The sequence below is a fragment of the Agelaius phoeniceus genome, chromosome 18 (assembly GCF_051311805.1).
Source record: "Agelaius phoeniceus isolate bAgePho1 chromosome 18, bAgePho1.hap1, whole genome shotgun sequence".
NCBI lineage: Eukaryota > Metazoa > Chordata > Aves > Passeriformes > Icteridae > Agelaius > Agelaius phoeniceus.
The window spans coordinates 8,627,843-8,648,080 of NC_135282.1; the positions used below are offsets into that span (position 1 = coordinate 8,627,843).

The window sequence follows — 20,238 nt, forward strand, 5'->3', positions numbered from 1 at the left end:
CCACACAGAACATAACAAGGACTTCTGTGGTGCTTATGAGAGGCTCAGTCCTGGTAATCTCAGTGAATAATCTTGTGTAGCAACAGGAGCTCTTTCTGCATGTGTGCTCTGCTCAAGTGGGAATCGTGTTCGTTGTTTGGAATAGCATCATCTTGCTTATAATCACAGCAGCTCCTGCAGCACACACTTCAAAGCTGGGGAAATGTTGACTCAAATCAGCAGTATTTTCATTTCTTGAAGCCAGTTATATGCAGGATCTGTTTTGCATAAAGGAATTGTTTTGCCTCAACAGAGAACCTGAGAGAAAATGAGTCTTCTTATTTTATCATAAGACCGCAAGTGATGGGGATTAATAATGCATGGAAAGGTTTGTAGTAGTTGATGAGTTGTAACAATTGTGATAATACATCTGTTAACTCAGTGAAATGAAGAGGTTCTTTGATCCCAGGATATATAATAGGAAGTTATGTGCCCCATACTGACCTCTCATGGTCTCTGAAACCATGGTGTGCTGTCTAGTACCAATTAAATAAAAGTAATAATAATTTTAGGGAGGGGCAAGGGAGGAATAAGTTGGAACTAGGTGTCAACATGTAAGTATGTGCTTCTGAGGATCCAGAAAACTGTCTGCAATTGCTGTTTGTGTTTGAAAAAATAAATTGTGCAAGTTGCTTTCATTTTCAGTAGCTCTTTTAAATTCTGATTATTAGGGCTTGGAGAGGTGCCATGAGGCACACAGGCTGCAGCAGCACCTAAGAATTTCACAAGTCTTTGTATGCCAGCAGAAACAAGCACCAGCCACCAGCAAGGGAAATGAGTTCAGATTGTCAGAGGGTTGTTTCCATGAAAATTCCTGAAGCGAGAGCAGTAACTTGGTGGGTTTGATGTTGCTTTTCTATGCTTTGACCATGCATTTCTTTGGAGATGCTCTTGACTATGTAAGCCTGGTTAAGTATTTACTTTCACACAACTAATGGGATTTAAAACATCCTCTTGCAGCCCCTGGTATTTCAGGGATTGTTTATTATGTTTCACTGTTTCTCCTTCAGGCTTTCTGCTGACAAGTGGTGTTAGCAGCTTCTTGGAGGTCAGGTCCTTGCAGGAGATGGCTTGCAATCTGCATGTGATTAAATATGAATAATCCTTTCCCTGTTCAGCAAGGTAAGCACTGCTGAGAATCCCATTGAGTCTGATGTGAATTAAGCATGTGGTGTGGTATTTTCTTGGACAGGATGAGGTTGTGCACTGGCCTTGGTGATTGGGGAATCTGTAAGAGCCAGTGTTTGTTGTGAAGGTAATCATGGCCTCACAGCACAGGCGTACGTGTCTGCAGGCAGATGTGAAAGCCATGATGATTTGATGGAAAGGTATGAGGAGTTGCAGAGGTTAATCAGAAATCCAAATGCATTTGTTTGTTTGCCGTGTTTGAAAGAATTTATCTTATCTTTACCATTCTAATAATGGTAACCTGAACATGAGTAGCTGCTCTGCAGTTGTGACCAGGACTACGACTGTTCCTCCCGTTCATATGGTAATTCCTCCCCCTCCTTTACTGCCCTGTGTTAAAGGAGGGGGGGGGGCCTTAGACTTGGCATGAGACCACTCCATGCCTATTTTAACTCTGTTGTGAAACTACATACAGTTCTGATCTCACCTGGGGGTGAGTTTTGCAATGCAAGTATGTTTGCTTTTAAGCCTGGCAGAATAAAGATGCTTCAGTTTCCCAAAGGCTTCTTCTGCCGGCGGTTTAGCCATGAAGCCAGGGCTGTGTAGCAGCAGAGTGAGCTTTTGGATGGGGCTGCCAGCTGCCAGATTGCTGAGTTTTGTTAAGCAAAAACCATGTCACAAAGCACACAGAGAGCAAGTCTGGACAGAAGCACGTTTTATGCATAGCTGAAGGTGACTTCTTGCACAAAATGTTCGCTCTTTTGAGTAATGTGGCTGCTCCAGGTGTAAAGGAGAGCATAGTGCCGGAGTACAGCTCCAGTGTTCCCTGCTTTCTGCGAAATCCTGGGTGGAAATGAAAACAGTGTTGGTTTCTTTCCCTGCATCCTGTAAATACAGCTTTTGAGCAGGGCAGTCTTCCTCTGTCTGTAGATAAAGCAAAAAAATATCCTAGTGCAATTTGCACAGCCCAGTCATTAAGGAGCAATAGATAATACATCCAAACCCCCCCCCCAAAAAAAACCCAAAAACAACACAAACAACAACAACAAAAAAAAAAAACCTCAAAACCACAAACCAAAAAAAAAAAAAAAAGGCACCCAAAAGCACCAACCAACCCCGGCTAAGCCCGGAGTGTCATTGCATTCACAGCAGCCTTTTAATTTGAGAATGTTTTTGTTTCTCTTTTTCTCTTCCGCCTGCGCTGGGCGTTCACATGCGCTTCCTACCCCGGGAGTTCCTGGTCTCCTTTCCTCACTGAAACAGAAAGGATTCAAGCCAAGGGCCTGAGATGAGCAAACCCTCCCCTTTCCCTCCCCTCGGACGGTCGCCACGGCGCAGGAGCGCACTGCTGTGTATCCTCGCTGACCGAGGGCTTTGGGCTGGTTCGGAGCTAGTCCTGGCCTAGGCGTGCCCGGAGGTGCTGATGCCGCTCAGGAGCGGGGGCACTGCTGCCCACGTCTCTCCGGCCGAGCCGGCATCTCTCCGTAGCCACACGGAGGCTTTTCCCGTGGATTCCTGGGAGCGGGCTGAGCAGCCCCCATTGCCGCAGCACCGAGGGCCGGGCGGGGTCACGCTGCCGCTGTGCTGCCGTTCACCCGCCGCTCTGCTGCCGTTCACCCGCTGCCCCGCGCCCCGCAGAACCGCTCCCCAGGGGCCGCCCCCGCCCCGCCCTGCGAGGATGTGACGCCGCCGGGGCCGCCCCTCGCGGGCGCGGCTCTGAAATAGGGCTCGGCCGCCGCCGCCGGGCAGCCGGAGCCGCGGAGCAGCGCGGCCATGCCCGCCCCCGCCGCGCCCCGCAGCCTGGCCGCCGCTGCCGCCCCTGCCGGCAAGGCCAAGCTCACGCACCCCGGCAAGGCCATCCTGGCAGGTAAGGGGCTCCTGGGGCTCTCCTGGGGACGGGGCTCGCCCCGCCGCTGCCAGCGTGGGCATCCGGCTGGGCGGAGGCTGCCGGGCCCGCCCCGGGGCGGTGGCGCTCCCGCAGGTGCTGCTCCATCCCGGGACTGCCGCCCTTCTCCCGCTCCCCGCGGAAGGCGACCCCGTTGGACCGGGGTTTCCCTTCAGCCACAGCCGGGGAGCTCCCGCAGCTGCATCCCGAGCCTGGACGCTGGCTGCGGGCTCCCGCTATCCGCGGAGACCCCAGCGTCTTGCCAGGCTGTTTGTGCACCCGGTGGTCCAGCTGGGAAGCTACTGGTGGGCTCGGACATGACGCGGGGCGAGCGGCACTCGGGGGTTCAGCAGGAAGGAGCGGAACTGATGGGAGAGGCTGGTTGGCAGCAAGGGCCCCACATGCTCCCCCGAGGGTGTTGAGGGACAGGGCTGAAGCAGCAGCAGTCGGTTGTGTCTGCCCCAGCTGTGTCCCACAGCCTGCGCTGGTACAGCTCCTCTAAAGGCTGCTTGGTCCCTCCTTTGTGCCTGAGCATCAATCTCTTGGATCAGGGCGTGTTTTCCCGTCCAGTTCTGACCACTTCATGGGATCAGATCAGTAACTGCACCGAGGGCAGCAGTAACTGCAGAGTTAACGCTCTGCCTCCTGCTTGTGGCTGTTTCGAGCTCTGAGCTGAATGGAGTCCAAGACAGTCGCAGGCTTGTTAAACTCCTTTGTAGCTGTTCATTAGCTCCCTGGTTTCTCCTGCCAGTCGCAGGACAATTCCCAGAGTGGAGATTAGCGTCTTTGTTTTGAAATGAGCCATCGTAGCCTCGACATGATTGGCATGTTTAGAGCTTTTGTGTTTTCCAGCCAGTTCCCCCTCCTACGATTGTGCCTTTGTTTGTCAGTCCAACTCCCTGCTCCCCTCCAAGGGCAGAGCTCCAGCTCCAGTAGCGGCACCGGGGAGCAGCGGGGCTGTGCCCGCACGGGGAGCGGAGCCGCGGCCGCTCCGGCTCTGCCCCCCGGCCCTGCCCCGGCGGGCGGCCTCCCTCGCAGCACCGGGAGAACTGTCGGAGGTGGACGCGGCCGCTGGAGCGTGCAAAGGGTGCCGAAGCCTCCCGGTGTCACGTCTCCGGGAAGGGACTTTGCCATCACTAGTCTGCCTGGCCAAAGGGCTGGGGCACAAGGAGGAGGCGGCCTCCAGCGAGAGGGTGACTTCTCACTCAAGTGAGCCCTTCGGTGAGGCCAGGCTCCTCCAGAGCTTTGTGCCCCTCTCTGCTGCCCCATCTCAAAATGGGTTGGTTTTTTCCAGGCCTCTTGACTTAAAGGTCTTTTAAATAGGATTTAATCCGATTTTAGGATGGGAAGGACAAGATGTTTCCTTTTTGCCCACCCTTCCCAGCCTTTCCCAACTTGCTGTCCATGTGCAATGAAAGCATCAGGTTGTCACTGCCTGGACCAATGTACCAGGATACTTTCACAGATCTTGTGTAGATCTGTAATCAGGATCATCAGCTTACTAGAATCAGCCTCCTGTGAGAGAGGTTGCAGCAGACTTGCAGAGGTAGAAGAAGGACTCTATTGAGATGCTGGTCTTCTCCTCACAGGCTGTAATCAGAGTAATTGGTTAATGGGCAAAAGTCCAGCCAAGCCTCTGTGGCATCTAATTGTATTAGAGAACCACAGAAATGGGAGAAAGCTGCTGTTAACTCCCTGTGCCCTGGTCTGCTCAGCCCTCCAGCCCCTTGCTGGGGGATGCAGTGCTGTTTGTGGCTGTCTCTGCTGACTTTAAGGGGTCTGCTGACACTCTCAGAGTTTCTCATGTGATATCTGTCTGCACAACAGGGATGTGCGCTCCACGTTCTGGTGAGCTGGAGTTGTTAAGATGGAACATTCCTGCTGTGCTTCATCAACAGCCTGTGCTAGTGGAGTTAAATAAGCCATCATCCCTCCCTGTGTGCGTATCTGCTCCCAGACCCTCTGGGTAATTGGGATCCTCTGCCAGGGAGGCACAGCTCCCTTGGCTGCCCAGACCTCAACAGGCTGGGGTTGACTCTTTTCTGAAGAGATGCAAGTAAAGCTCTGTCTGCCAAGAGCTCTTCTCCTTCAATTGTCGCAACAGACAAAACGCAAGGTTAAAAATTAATTTGTTAATGGGCCCTCCTTTGTCCAAGCAGCTGTTGTGTGCCAAGGCAGCCCTTCACCTTGCAGTGACAACGCTGCTGGTGCTGCTGTGGCCACGTGTGGCCTGAGCACATGAAGGTAGCTCGGGCTCTTCTGCTGGATAACAACCTGGTGGCAGGTGGGCCAGGAGCCCAGCTCTGTCTCCGGCCTCCCACAGCCAGCTTTCCTGTTTTGTGCTGTGGTTTCCAAACAGACCACCAGACTCCTGTCCCTCCCACCAGCATCCTGAAGGGCTGGGTGCTGCTTGTCTACTATGCTCCCAGCACAGGGCCACACTGCAGTGGGGAGCTTGAAATAAAGGCAGTTAAGTGGTGAGACAGGAATGGTGGTGGCAGAGTCATCAGTCACCTCTGGGAATCCTGAGAGTGCTCCTTCACTGGGTTTTTGGATGCCACGTTGGCAGCTCATTTTGGTGCTGTTGGGTCAGCTCATTTTGTTGGGTCAGCTCAAGTCAGCTTGCAGTGTGGGCTATTTCCAGCCCAGCACAAATGGTCTTTGCCTCACACCCCTTCCCTCCTCTTGAGAACTTTGCTCATGGTTATCAGTGCTCATTTGATGAAAGGCTCTGCCTGCCCTTGCCAGAGTTAAATACAGCCTTATTCTGTTTCTAGCCAGCTTTGAAGCCTGGGGTCTGCTCCCTCCCACGGAGAAGCTCCCAGCTGCTCTATGTATGGGATCTCTGCTCACCCGGGGGCTGTTGCACAGTTGCTGTTTCTACCTACACCTAATCCTGCCTGGCCAGGGAGGCAGGATGCCTGGATGTTGTCCTAGACGGTGCTGGATTTGGAAAGAGCTCACAGGGGTTGTGGCTGCTGCCCTGGTGTTGAGTACCACTGGCAAATAACAGTGATGTGCACCAGGGTCCTAGGGGGGAGCGTGAGCAGGGGAGGGGGACTGCAGGGAGAGAATAGGGCATGAAGCAGGGTTCAGCAAGGGAGCCCAGGCTCCAGAACAAAGCAGTAATTGGAGCTTCAGTCTCCTCTTCTTTGTTAATCCTTGATATTATCTTTCTTAGGAAATGCTGTACCTGCAGAGGAGAGGAGTCAGGGACTGGGTGTGAAAGCTGAGACTTGCCTTTTGCAGAGCAGGTCTCCTTTCCCAAAAGTCCCAAGTCCATCTGGATTTCCAGGGCCATTGCTCTCAGGAGAGGGTGTGAGGGAGGTTGTGCTCCTGTGAATGGCTGTGGTCCAGCACACTCCCTGGTTTTGAGATAGATGCCTGGTGCTCACAGCAGAGTAGGGGATGTTTCTCTCTTCATGCTGAGCTGGGTGGAGGCCAAGCGCAGGCAGGGGGAAAAGATTGGAGAGTGTGGAGGGAGCCGGTCCTGCCAGGTCTGCTGGCCCTCAGTGCATCACTCCTGGCTGTGGCTTCTCTCTGCAGTTGCCTCCTGTGGCTGTCATCTGTTTGGGGAGTGGGGCACAAGGACCATGCTGGCCTTGAGTGAGTCCCTGCCTGCCTGGGAGCCCTCATGGGCTGCAGTGGAAGCCTATAAGAGCCCCAAGGCTCCTGGTGGGAGGAGGATGTCAGCCCCAGGGCCAGGAAACCATATTGGGGTGTCCCTTTGGTCTGAATGGATTCTGTTTGAGCTGGGGTTAACCCTGGGCTCTGAAATGTGAGTTTCTGAGATTTCACATGCCTGATGTTCTGCTTGACATTCTGCAGGCAACCATTTTCTCTGGGTTGATGTAAATGATCGGAAGGGGTCGTCCGTCTTCCCGAGATGATGAGCACCATGAGCTGACAGCTTGGGGATGTTGCAGCATCTCTCAGCTCTGATGGTGCTGTGTGGTGCATGCCAATGCAGCCTCCCTGCTCCTGCTTGTGTCCTGAGGTCTCAGGTCATCTCTTGACAGCAGGGATTGTTTTTTTTGGCCATCTCTTCTCCCTCTGTTCTCCAGTGTTTGGTACAGCAGTCATTCCCCTGTGCTGGGGGCTGGGAGATCAAAGCTTATCCCCAGGGAAGTCTCAGTCCTGGCAGTGGCTCCTTCATCCAGCTATGGGGCTGTGCTGGGGGAGTCATCCAACAGCCCTGGGCTCTGACATCGGCTCCCTGTTGCATGTCTTAAGAGAGTTTTTGACACTTGAAAAGTTGGTGTCTGAAGTGGGATCTGGTGGGATGGCCAGGAGGCAGCTCATGGTGACAAACCTGGAGCCTTGAGGTGTGCAGAGCAATGGGGAGAAGGTGACTTGAACAGGACAAAGAACCTGACAGTCCCCAAAGGTGGAATCAGCACTAAAGGCAGAGGATACTGTGACTGTGAGCATGGGGAAATGGCTTCTGCCATTATACTCACAGTTGAGAAGTTTAAATTGCAATAATGATTAATTGTCATATTGAGAAGTGAATGCAAAGAGGTGATGAATGAGTGAGTTGTGAAAGGACAGCCTGTTCAAACAGGACAGTTCCAGTAAGATTCAAGACAAATGGTTTCATCCCATCCGTAGCGTTATCTGCAGCACTGTTTGCACGGGGCTGTTTACCCTCAGTGGCACAGGGTACAGAGGGGCACCTCTCATGTTTGCCATTCTGTTTCACTGGGGGTTCAGACTGTTGCCAGCCTGCCTCTAGCATGCTCCCATGACCAAAAAAACCAGCTGTGAATGTCTGCTTACTGCTGGGCATGCTGAACCCCTGTGCTCCCCACTGGCCTTGCCCCTGTCAGATGGGAGGGAGACCTTCCTAACCCAGCATGGGGACAGACACCCTCTGAGCCTGCTGACCTGTTGCAGGACATGTTTTTTCCCTTCTAACCAAAACACAGCTAAACTTCTGGCAGTCTGGTTTGGGGAGGCAGCCTTCCCCATCTCAGCACTGAGTCAGACTTTTGGTGGCAGAGCTGCCCCCGTGGTGGTTTTCCTCAAGGATGTGGCAGTGGATGGTGGTGAAGGACTGTCCGTGGCCAGAGGAGGTGCCTGGGTGAGGACAGCAGCGCTGGAGCTCTGCCGAGAGCCGGCTGTCCTGGAGGGCTGCAGCCCCAGCGAGGCTCCTGCCTGCTCCTGAGCCCCCAGTTTCACAAGGTGGCCCATGGTGGGAAGTGCCGGGAGGGTGGAGCTGTCAAACCCGTTTCACCGCTGCAGGGCAGGATTGCTCCACTGGCAATGGATGGGTGAAGAGCAGCCTGGATGGCTGCCAGGGGGGGTTGGTCCCTCGGTGAGGGGAGCAGGCGGCAATCTGGGCTGCAGAGACCTGTCACAAGGTGCTGGTGGGTATTTCTGCCTTCCTGGTTCATAGCAGCCTGGTGGTCTTTGCTTCTTGGGGTTTTTCTTTCTTATTTCTCCATCTCCAAAAGCTATGTTGGCTAATTAAAAGGGCACCAGGTGCCCTTGTGAGAGTGCTGAAACTGCAAGCACAGCATCCAGGAGTTGGGCAGGATTGCACCCTGTGCCTGTAGCGTGTGGTCTGTGTCACCCGTGTCAGCTGCTCAGCTCACCCCATCCAGCTGCACCTTCTGCACGTGGGCTGGGAGCCCCCAAAATGGGGAACTCAGGGCTCAGCCTGCACTGGGAGCCTGTTTGTGCCTTCCCACCATCCTCAGCCACCCAGCTGACAGAATGGAGAAGCTGCAGGCATGGGCCCTAGGAGAGCTCTGCTGCGTTGCTTCCAGACCCTTAGGAATAATTTCCTATGGCTTGAAAGGATCCTAATGAATCTGAAGTTAAAAGGTGCTTTTTATATGGAAGTCAGGTGCTGGTATGTCAGCATGTGAAATTACTTTTAAAATGGAGAGACTGAAATTGCTCCCCAGGTGCTCGCTTCTCATCAGAGCTGCACAGAGACCTGCTGCTCCATCACTCTGCAGGAGCAGGATGCTTTTGCAGGCACAGCCACTTGCAGGAGTGGCAGAGGGGCCAGTGCCACCCCCTGCCCCTAAGTGGCTCCCAGACAGGGCAGTGGGTGTTCATTGGGGCACTTGCCTCTGGGTAGGAGTTTGCAGAGGGTGATAGTGCCAGTCCTGGCTGTGCAGCCTTGGTTTGTGTCATTCCTGGGGCTCTGTTTGTCTTCCCCATCACAGCTGCATCCTCCTGCCTTCAGCACTGCCCTGGTCTGGAGCTGGGTCCCTGGGTCAGGGTGGTCAGTGGTGTCCCCGAAGCTACTCATGGACGGTGTGTGGAGCTGAACCTGCGTGTGCTGATGCCATCACGTGTTGTGTGAGCATTGCAGGGGCAGCACCCTCCCACTGTCCCCAAAAAACCCTCTTTTCCCTCCTGCCAGCTCTCCCCAGCCGTGCCCAAGGGCTGCAGGCGTGTCCTCAAAGGACGGCCTCCCCGGGCCTCTCTGCCGGGGAAAGCTAAACTTTTTCTAGGAAAACTCTGCCAGGGTATTTTTCCCTTCTCTCCCTTCCTGCTGAGCCTGCAGTGTCAGGATAGCTGGCAGCTGGAGCCCTTGCAGGCTTGCTGCAGGCAGGGAGCCATTCCTGGTGCAGGGAGTGGGATCCCCCCTCCGGGGGCACCTTCCCTGGGGCCGGGCAGAGTGACCTTCCCTGAAGGACATTCCCTGTCCTCTGGCTCCTGCATCCAGCGAGCAGCCAGAGCCTTGGCCCGGCATCTCAGCTGCCCCGAGTGCTCTTTCACCTCCTGAGTGCTGCTGTTCCTGCTGACTCTGTGGTGTTGCAAGAGCTGGAGCTGCTGTGTAAAGTCCGGGTAAACAGGTTGCAAAGTCCCTGCAGCTCTGGAGAGGAAGGGGATTGGACAAAGCTGCTGCTCGTGGGCAGTGGGGTGATTTATTTGCATAGAATGAGGTTTCTGCTGGGGTAAAACTGTGGGGGGAGAGGAGATGACAGCAGAGCAGGACCTCTGATGGGTCTTGCTTCCAGGGGGCTGCAGGGCAGGTGGCCTGTGCCATCCTGTCTCTCTGTGGGCAAAAGAAAATGGATTAAAATTGCCACAAGTCATGGAGTGTGTCCTGAGTCCCTGCCCTCTGTGCACCTTCCCATGGGATTTTAGGCCAGAACAACACTGGGGAACAGGGAGGGGACCTGGCAGCACGGGTGGCCTGTTCCTTCATCCTTGGCTAGGGCAGCCTCATTGCCCCAGAGGCTGCCAGTTCCCAGGAACAATGTGCTGTTCCTTTGCTGGGCTCCTGGGGATGGCTTTGCCTGTGGGATGCTGAGCAGAGCCTCTGCCTCTCCTGCATGCAAGTGTGACCACTGAGGCTGTGAGCAGGCTGCAGGAGGTGCACCATCTCCCCCTGTAGCATTTGGTGTGGCTGCCATGAGCTGAGGTTCTGGTTGCCCCTGGACTGCTGCTTGTCCTGGGTGCTTCCCTGCTGTCCGGCTTCTGGGTGTGCTGGGGGAGGAGCTGGTGCTGGGGGACCGAGAGAGAACAAATATTTATGGTGCTTAAAACATCCAGCACTTCAGTTCTGCAGTGTGGGAGGGAGGGAGGGAGGGAGGGAAGTGGCCTTGGCAGCACTCTGGGTGTTCGTGTGGCTGTGGTGGCACAAGGCTGGTGGCACAGTGGTGTGTGGAGAGGTGCCAGTTGGTGCTCAGCTTTTTGGGGACTGGACCCAGATGCAGCACATTGCTCCTCATCGAGCTGCTCTCTGGGGCCTGCCAACTGCTCCTGCAGGAGCTGTTTGTCTTTGCAGGAGAAATGAGTGTTCAGCCAGCCCCCCTGCCATAGGACTGGCAGTGTCTGCCTCTCTGACGGACACGCCAAGGACAGGAGAGGGTTGAGGGGGCAGCAGGGGTGTGCTGGGGACCCTGGGGATGGTGTCTGTCCTCCTGTGATGTCCCAGGGGAGCTGCTGGCTGGCTGCAGTGCCGTGGGCTGGCTCTGTGTTTCCTGCCATGTCCCCAGAGCAGTGGGTGCATGGAGGCATCAGGGCTGGCAGTGGTCACCCAGCACCGCCTCCTGAGGGGAGCCTGCCTGGGCTGGGCTGGGCTGGGCAGCTCCAGCCCCCCTGGGAACACAGTGGGAAACAAGGAGCCTTTGTTTGCTGTGGCAGAGCTGGGCTGGCCTCAAGCCCCATCCCCAGGGGCCGGGATGCTGCCCAGCTGGGCTGGCGTGTCCTGCCTCGGGCACTCAGTGCCACGGTGTCCCCATCCCTGCCGTGCCTGTGGGAGGAGTGGGATGCTCAGTGAGCACGGAGCTGAGCTTTGCATTGCCCCAGCTGTGTTGAGGCTGGCCTGGCTTCTTGGCTCCCTGGGTAAGAAGTGCAGCCTGGTGCTTTTTGTGCTTGGGGGGAAAAACCAGCATAAGGCTCTTTTAAGATGAGTGCTGTTCTGCTGCTGGGGACAGGGCTGAGAGGAGGCAGCAGTGTTCCCGAGGATGCCAGTTGCCAGTGGCATCAACACGAGGGAGCTGGCAACACCAGGGAGATCTCTTGCATGTGTGAGGGCCATGCATAAGAAATACGACTTTGTGAGAAAGTCTGCAGGTCCAAGGAGTTGGTGCTGCCTATTGTTGTCACAGGGAGCAGCCATGGGCCGTGGTGTCCCCTATCAGCATCCCTTCATGGGGGTACTTTGGGGGGCTGCTGATAAGCAGAACTATGCCACGTGGCACCAGCCTGTGCTTCACTGCAGAGCAGGATAACAACCACTGCACACAGTCCCAGCCTCTCCTGCAGAGGCAGTGTGTTCCCTGCTGGGGTGTCCCCTGGGCCCTGATGGGCCTCCAAGCCTGGCAGTGGGGGCCACAGGCCTGCTGAGTCACACCAAGGACATGGCCAGGCTGGAGGAACCACTGGAGGCTGTATAGGAGACTGGGAGCCCCAGCTGGGAGCTGACCACACGCTGCACCCCAGCCTGTGGGCTGAAGCATGGTTCACCTTCCCTGGGCAAGGAGCAGGGAGATCCTCGGGGCGTTCAGGGTGGTGTTGCCCCCTGTGCCCTGTCCTGGGCGGAGCAGAGTTGGCCCTGTGAGACCTGAGGGAGCTCAGGGTTGGCCCTGTAAGACCTGAGGGAGTGCTCAGCCCTGTGCTTCCCCCTGGTGCCCTGTGAGACCTGAGGGAGCTCAGCCTGGTGCTTCCTCCTAGTGCTGCTGGCACAAAGGGCTCCTGCTGCTCGGCAGGACCTGGCCACACTTTGATGCTCTCTGATCCATTGTGGCCGGATGGGCCAAGCCCAGCTCCCCCAGCACAGCTGGGTCCAGCTGCAAGGGCTCCAGCCATGCTGAGGGGAGCCCCAGAGGTGAGAGCCAGCATCCCTTGCTGCCCAGGCCATCAGGAAAGGCTGCAGCCGGTGTAATCAGTGCCCAGCAGCCACCACTGCGGGAGCCCAGGGCAGCCAGACAGGCTTGATGATAATTGTGCTTCCTGCCAGCACAGCCAGGTCTGCAAATGAGCTCCTGCTGGTGTGGCCAGTGGTGCTGGGCCTGCGTCAGCACCGCTGTGTTTGTACATCCCAGTGCTGGCTGCTCACCTGGAGGTGTGAGGCTCCAGAGAGGGAGAGGTGCCTTTGAGGGGCAGCACACCAAATAGGCAGCCATGGGTGTGGTGTTTTGCCCTGCTTTCCCACCCCTTTGTCCAGTCTTCTTGACACCTCTTGCCATGGCAGGGTAATGATGCCCATTCAAGGCACCAGGTTGGCACAGGGCCCTGCTGCTGTGTGGAGTCCTCAGGGTTTTGGTGAGGACAGGGATACTGTGTCCCAGCCCAGACCTGCCAGAGGTCTCAGGCTCAGCCGTCATGGAGCTGGGAGCAGCCATGTGGCAGTGAATGGGCACAGTGCTGCTCCTGCCTCAGTGTCCCTTCCTCTCCCATGCAGGTGGCCTGGCTGGAGGGATCGAGATCTGCATCACATTCCCCACCGAGTATGTGAAGACGCAGCTGCAGCTGGATGAGAAGGCAAACCCTCCCCGCTACAAGGGCATTGGTGAGCAGCCCCTCTCTGGATTTGGGGCTCCTGGGGAGCCTGGCTGGTGCTGGGGGTTTGGCAGGGCGGTGGTGGGTGGTCCTCGGCGTGGTGGGTGACAGCAGCACCTCTGTGCTCTGCCGCAGGGGACTGTGTGAAGCAGACTGTCCGTGACCATGGCGTCCGGGGGCTGTACCGGGGGCTCAGCTCGCTGTTGTACGGCTCCATCCCCAAGGCTGCTGTCAGGTACGTGCCCCCATGGCAAGGGCTGAGTGGGGGGGACCCCCAACAGCAGCAAACAAGGGGGTGGCTTTGCCCTTGGTGTCTCTGTTGGTGTTTTACCAAAGCCACGTGGTCTCCCAGGCAGGGAGGGTCCTCTCACAGGGGGTGCAGCTGCTCCTGGACCCTGAGGGTGCAGACTCCTGTCCTGGTGCCCAGGGGTTGGCACAGTGGCTCCTTTGCAGGTTCGGGACGTTCGAGTTCCTCAGCAACCAGATGAGAGATGAGCAGGGGCGGCTGGACGGCACGCGGGGCTTCATCTGCGGGCTGGGGGCTGGCGTGGCTGAGGCTGTGGCCGTGGTCTGCCCCATGGAGACTGTGAAGGTGGGTGGGTGTGCCTGCCTCTGTCCCCTGCCTTGGCACCCCTCGCTGGGCTGGGCTGGGAGGGGACAAAACCCAGGGATATCCTACTTCTGGGGTCCTGAAGGCTGCATGCATTTGCCTAAGACAGTTTTGTAGGGGTGGATCTGATGCTGGAAAGCCCTGTGGGAGGTCAAGTCAGGTGGCCCTGGACCCTTCTCCACTCCAGGCAGGAGCCCCACACCCAGGAGCCATCTTGTCACCCATTTTATGAGTGTAAGACCCACATGGCTGCTTGCAGGAGCAGTTTCCCACGTTTTCCTCTGCAAAATGCACTGCTGGCCATGGGCACAGGCTTCCCCCGTGGTCTCTCCCAGAGCTGCCTGGCTGCGTGGGGTGGCTCTGGTCTTGGCACTGTCCCTGGAACAAGGCAGGAGGTGGCTGCCAGCCCTTGGGGCCACCACATCTGCATTACCTCAGCCAGGACAAGCACATCATCTCCTTGTAGGTGAAGTTTATCCATGACCAGACCTCTCCCAACCCCAAATACCGTGGTTTCTTCCATGGCGTCCGGGAGATCGTTCGGGAACAGGGTGAGTCCCAGGAAAGTGCCACCCTGACTCCCTGAGTACTGCCATGCTATGGGGACAGGGTGGGAGGTGGTGGATGGGCACAGGCTGGGACAGATGGCTTGGGGAGAATTTTCTCTGCCACTTGAGGCTGGTCTCCCCTCCAACACCCTCTTCTTGCAGGACTGAAGGGGACCTACCAGGGCCTAACTGCAACTGTCCTCAAGCAAGGATCAAACCAGGCCATCCGCTTCTTCGTCATGACCTCCCTCAGGAACTGGTACAAAGGTATGGTGCCCTTGGTCCCCCAGGCCACTCTGGCTGTGCCTCTGGCTCCCCAGCCACCCTTGGGAGCTGGGATGGTTTTTCCTTCCACACACCCCCTATTTTTCATGGCTCAGTCACTTGGAATGGAGGAAAATTAATACTGGTTGGGGTGGCACCAGCTTGTGGGGTTGATGGGTCCTAGTGCTGGAGCATCACTTTCACACCCACCCTGGGCCCCACAGTGAGGTGTGGGCTCTGTGGGGCAGGTGCTGCTGGACAGTCCCCAGCTCAGCACTGCCCCCTGACCACAAGCAGCCAGACTTGGGACCTTCCTTCCAGGCTCCTTTGGGAATGTACATGGGAATCCCACCACCACCACTCTGCCCTAACCCTCTTTTCCTTCCTAGGGGACAATCCCAACAAGGCCATTAACCCCTTCATAACAGGGGTGTTTGGAGCCATTGCTGGAGCTGCCAGTGTCTTTGGCAACACTCCCTTGGATGTGGTGAAGACCAGGATGCAGGTACAGTGCCAGGGCCTGGTGTGGGACTGCTCTGCCTGCAGCAGGCTGCGGGCACCCCCTGCCTGGGAGCTGTTTGCTGCTGTCCCTGGGGCAGGCACACAATGCCTGCAAGGTTTGGTTTGGGAGATGTCTGGGATTGCTCCTGAGGCATGGCTTGCACAGAGTGGGGACATCCCTGTGGGGACTGATGTCCTGCAGCAGTGGAGAGAGATCAGTTCCCCATGGCACACCCCCAGTTCTCTGCCTCTCCCCTGAAATCCCCCAGATGCATCCCTGGCTCTGGCCTCTGATCCTGCTTTTCCCTTCCCACAGGGGCTGGAAGCACACAAGTACAAGAACACCTGGGACTGTGCCTACCAGATCATGAAACACGAAGGGCCCCTGGCGTAAGCTCTGCACTGGGGGTGGCTGGTGGGGAGGATGGGCAGGGAAGGGGCTGTGAGGGGACCCAGCTCCATGGCCCTCCTCTCTATTCCTGGCAGGTTTTACAAGGGTACAGTGCCTCGCTTGGGCCGTGTGTGTCTTGACGTGGCCATCGTCTTCATCATCTACGATGAGGTGGTCAAATTCCTCGACAAGGTGTGGAAAACGGACTGAGGGGCCAGGCCAGGCAGCCCCCGCCTCCTGTGCCCCGCAGGGCTTCAGCTGGAGAGCAGAGACCAAACCCACACCCACCTGCGGCACTGCTGGGGCCAGGTCTGCCCTGCACACCCCAAACCTGGCCACCTTTATCTTTAGGAACAGGCTCTGGAGCAGGTTAAATTACTAGTTGTGTGCTGAAAGGAGCAGGGAGGGAGCTGCATCCCACCATCCCAACACCCAGCATCCCGGTCATGCCCACCCCAATCTCCTGGTGACGCTTTCCCTCAGCCCCACATGAGCTATGTGTACTGGTTAACCAGACTGAGATGTCCCTTTAACAGTGGCCTTGGGGCTCCCAGCAGCCAGGAGCTCCTGACTGCCTCAGGAACAGCTCTTTTGGGGGTGCTGAGAGCCCCCTCAAGCCATGTGGGTTCAATGCCAAACTACATCACAATCTGACAATGGGGCTGATACCATGGCAGGGTCACAGCAGCTCTTGGAGGGGGCCCAGCAGCCCTGCACCCCCTGGGATGGGAGAGCAGTGACCCTCTGGTGTGACCCCAAGCTCCCTGCCAGCACCAAGACCACTGGTGCACAACATCCCCTCCCATCCTGGGGATCCTGCTCAGCCCCAGGCTGCTGAGCAGCAGTTGCCCAACATTGCACATAGACCAGGCCTTTAGTTCTGCTCACTGTGGGCTGGGGTTGGGGTGAGCCGGGTGCCCCCTCAGCTGCCGTTTACAGCCGAGCCGTGCGTGCGAGCCGGGGCAGGAGGTGCAGCCCCAGGCCGCAGCCTTGGCCCCTCGGCCAGGGGTGCAAACCCCTTTCTTCTGCCACATTCCCCGCATCCGCCCTCCTGCCGCGTTTCTGTGGTGCCGTAGGTGATCCCGTAGCTTTTGGAGCTTTAGAGCTTCACGCTGACTCACTAACACCCATGGCCGTGGGGCTGGAGCCCTGCCCTGCCCATGCCAGGCTGGCCCCACTGGATTTGTGCCAAATTTCTCCCTGAGGGAGCTGGGGGTGCAAGAGCCAGGGCTCATCCCATCCCTCCTCCCTCTTGTAGCCAGCGATGAGCTCAGCCTTAACACTGAAGGGTGAAGGAGGAAAGCCTGGGCACGGTTTACCTGCGGCTTTTGGCTCTGAAGCCAGTGAGGGTTGCATTAGTTTTTTTTTTATTGTTATTCTGTTTTACATTCGCAATTTGAATAAAATCAGTCTGGCTTTAGCGGCTGCGTTGGCGTCCGGGCTGTGCTGAATGGGCAGTGAGTGGCTCCTGCCCTGTGGGTGGGGGACGGGTCTCCCCTTCGTGCCAAGATGGTGCTCCTGGAGGAGCATCAGCTCCAGCCCAGCAGTGCCCAATCACAGATGCTCCCAGGCATCTGGGAGGCATCAGGGTTGTGTTGTCTCATGCACGGTGCTTTATTAACAACCCTGCTTAATTGTATGAAGTCCTTGCCCTGCCATGGAGCCGAGGGGCGGTGGAGCAGAAGGGAACGGGCTTTGTCCCCCCGCCCAGCCCGGGGGCGGTGCGGCACGGCCGGAGCTCCCACCCGCACAGCCCTCGCTCACCCAGTGTCGGCTGGAGCGGGGCAGAGCCATCGTCCCGCGGGGCTCGCAGGCTGCCGGTGCCATGCGGGGCCCGCTGCTCTGGGCGGGCTGGCTGCTGGCCACCGGCTGCCTGCTGGGAGCCACGGGCAGCTGCCGGCACCGCTGCTGCCCCGGCAGGAACAACGCCTGCTGGGCCCCCGGCGCCCGCCGGGCTCGCTGCTACTGCGACTCGTACTGCCAGCGGACCGGAGACTGCTGCCAGGACTACCTCACCTCGTGCCGCCGTGCCGGTGAGTGCCCGAGGGGATGGATGGCACCGGCCGGACCGCGGCTGGGGATACCGGCCTGTGCTGCCGTGCTCGGCGGCGAGTGTTTGCTGGCACCTGTTAGCCCCGTACTTTGAGTGATAACAGGATGTGTCTGGGGATGCTGGCTGGGCTGGATTTGTAGCAATGTCCCAGTTGCCCCCTTTTTGCCACACTGAATGTCTGGCTGGCCCCAGTGCAATGAGAGAGCTCGAAGGGGTGGCCTCTGCTCTGCAGCTGATGGTGGTGTTGTCACTGCAAGTCTCAATGGTCAGTGTGGGACCCGGCAGGACAAGCCCCGGTGTCACCTCTGCTACTGTTACAGGCAGTGCCTTGCACAGCGACAGGGGAACCGGGGGCTGCACTGAGGGTGCCAAACAGGGCACATGTGCTTGGGGAGTGCAGAACCAGCCTGCCCCGGGGACCTAAATCTGGGTAGGCAGGCACCGGCCACGGCCCCCTGGACAATTGCAGCAGTCAGCCCTTCCTAATCTCCGCGGAGATTAGCAGGGTCCCAGCTCAGCGCGATGCACATAGCGATAAAGTCCTGCGGAAGCAGCTCACAAAGCCCTGCACTGGCAGGGGTCAGGGGAGAGGGGCTGCTGGGGTCACTCTGGCCCTTGCCCTTCCTCCCCTCTCCCCATCCCCTGTACTGCATCTCCCCTGCTCTGCTCTTTCCGTTGTTCATGACACTGAAACTCTTTCTTTTGCCTCTCCTCGGTCCCTGGCAGCGGTGGGCTGTGCCGTGGGGCCCTGGGGGCCGTGGAGCGGGTGCAGCTCCCCGTGCGGGGTTGGCAGCAGGGCCCGCAGCCGCCAGGTCACGGTGCCGCCCCGGCACGGCGGGGATCCCTGTCCGGACCTCAAACAGCGCCGCGGCTGCCTGGGGCAGCACCCGACCTGCGGCAAGGCCCAAGGTAACGGGGCTGCCTGCTGCCCTCCTGCCCGCTGTCTCCGTGTGCTGCCCTCCTGGGGTGTCTTTAATCATCCCCGTGCCCCTCACAGCTGCTCTTCTGCCAGAGGTAGCCAAGATTCTCCCCAACCCCTTGAGCCAGGACTTCAGAGATCCCTGGCGAAGAGCTGGGCTGCCACTGCCGGAGGAGCCCTCTGGGTGCGTGTGGGGTCGGGGCCCCTCTGTAACCCCGTCCCCAAAGCCGGGACTCCTCCTCTATCCCCTGCAGGCATGGCCTCTTTGCACCCTCAGACCCAGGGCCTTTTTGCTTCCCCCAGCCATTGCTTTTCTCCCTGCCCCAAACCACGGCCCCGTTGCACCCCCATACAAAACCATGGCCCTCTGCATGCCCCACAGAAACACCACCCTTCCCTCCCTCCAAACTAGGATCCCTCTGCACCCCCCCAGAGCCATCCCACTTCCCATCTCCCCCACCGAACTCCCTCTGCCACCCCCCAAACCCACATCCCCTTTATACCTCAATCCATCAACAACCCACGCCAACCTCTGCCCTACCTTCCGACCACCATTTTCCCTCTTTTCTCCTCCCACGTTCCCCCTCCCCAGCTCCCCCCTCCCCAGCTCCTGCGGCTATTTCCGCCTGACCCAGGTGGGGCCCCCGTGCCGCGGGCGCGCCTGGAGCCGCCGGCTGCAGCGGGACCAGCAGGTCTGTGTGGAATGCCGGGGGAATCTGCCCCACCGCCGCCCCCACTGCACCGGACGCGGCCTGCAAGGAGCCAGGTAGGTGCTAATCTGTGCCCTCCCCACCGTGGGATCTCTCCTGGAACATCTCTCCCTGTCTCTAAGGCATTCTCCTTTTATATTCTAATTATAATATTTGTATACAAGGCTGTAATTATGCTAAAATATGCCACAATGTTATAGTATACCATCATATTATTAAATGAATCAATAATATGTCCTATAAACAGAGATTATAATATAAAATTAAACATATTTAAATAGAATAGAATATCTGTTGGAAGGGACAGACAATGATCATCTAGCCTGACTGCCATTATTATATATGTAATATAAACACATATATAAAGCTATATATGATTTTTAAAAATTGTATTTGTTAATGGCTCACCCTACTTCTCACTGATTTTCCCTTCCAGGACATTTTGGGTGGCTGCTTCTGTGGTGGGGTGCCAGGGCTCGTGGGTGCAGGAGGGCCTGCAGGAGGGCTGTGTCTGCTCCCCCCCAGCTCTCATCTTCGTGTAGGATCCCCCTGGGAAGGTGAGCTGAGCCTCCCCATGGCACCACTCCTTGCTGGGGAGGTGAGGAATTAAATAAAAATGTGATGTCTTTCATAATTTTACCCTCATGCAGGTTTGCTGTTCACCCTGGGTGCCAGCTCCATTTTCCATTAGATATTTTGCTGAAGAATTGAAAAACCCTTCTTATAAAGACTAAAAATAAGGGAATTGCTGAAGTGTGGTGATTAATGGTAGAAGAACAGCATGATGAGGTTAAGTCTGGGTGAGAAGACAATGTGGCAGTGACATGGTGTGACAGTGTCACGCTCAGCCATGATATCATACTTTACAAGCTGCAACTGGCAAGCAATGTGAGGATGGAGGCAGCACCCCTCCCCTTGTCTGAGCTCACTCGCTGCAGTCTCAGGTGAGCCATGCAGGGCAGTTCAGCCCTGCTGGGCTTTGCAGAGAGGAATTAAACAGACACCCAAAGTCTGCACACAGGCGATGGTGCCGGGGCCAGTTCCAGCCGTGGTGCTCAGCAGCCCCCACTGGAAGGAGTGAGGCTGGGCTGGGTGGTCCTACCACAGGCTGTGGTGGGAGCATGTGCCATGCCACGGCTGGATCTTGCTCCACTGCAGCCAGTGGCTGCTGTCTGTTTGCTGCCCCAGACTTGTTTGGCTCCTGCAGCCTGCTCTCAC

The 20,238-nt window shown here is 57.2% G+C and overlaps 2 protein-coding genes across 2 annotated transcripts; both read left to right on the forward strand.

Annotated features, from left to right (window-relative positions):
• The first annotated feature begins 2,855 nt into the window (after positions 1 to 2,855).
• SLC25A1 (solute carrier family 25 member 1) lies at positions 2,856 to 16,763 on the forward strand. The gene is made up of 9 exons (XM_054645691.2): positions 2,856 to 3,034; positions 12,927 to 13,034; positions 13,160 to 13,259; positions 13,478 to 13,616; positions 14,101 to 14,185; positions 14,345 to 14,449; positions 14,836 to 14,951; positions 15,264 to 15,337; positions 15,434 to 16,763. The coding sequence occupies exons 1-9, from the start codon at positions 2,941 to 2,943 to the stop codon at positions 15,546 to 15,548; spliced, it is 936 nt and encodes a 311-aa protein (XP_054501666.1). The 5' UTR covers positions 2,856 to 2,940; the 3' UTR covers positions 15,549 to 16,763.
• A 133-nt stretch (positions 16,764 to 16,896) lies between these two features.
• LOC129128434 (somatomedin-B and thrombospondin type-1 domain-containing protein-like) lies at positions 16,897 to 20,146 on the forward strand. Its single transcript, XM_077187757.1, has 5 exons — positions 16,897 to 17,371; positions 18,118 to 18,300; positions 18,389 to 18,494; positions 18,903 to 19,076; positions 19,457 to 20,146. Exons 1-5 carry the CDS (start codon positions 16,996 to 16,998, stop codon positions 19,560 to 19,562), a joined length of 945 nt encoding a protein of 314 aa, XP_077043872.1. The 5' UTR covers positions 16,897 to 16,995; the 3' UTR covers positions 19,563 to 20,146.
• Positions 20,147 to 20,238: the final 92 nt, after the last annotated feature.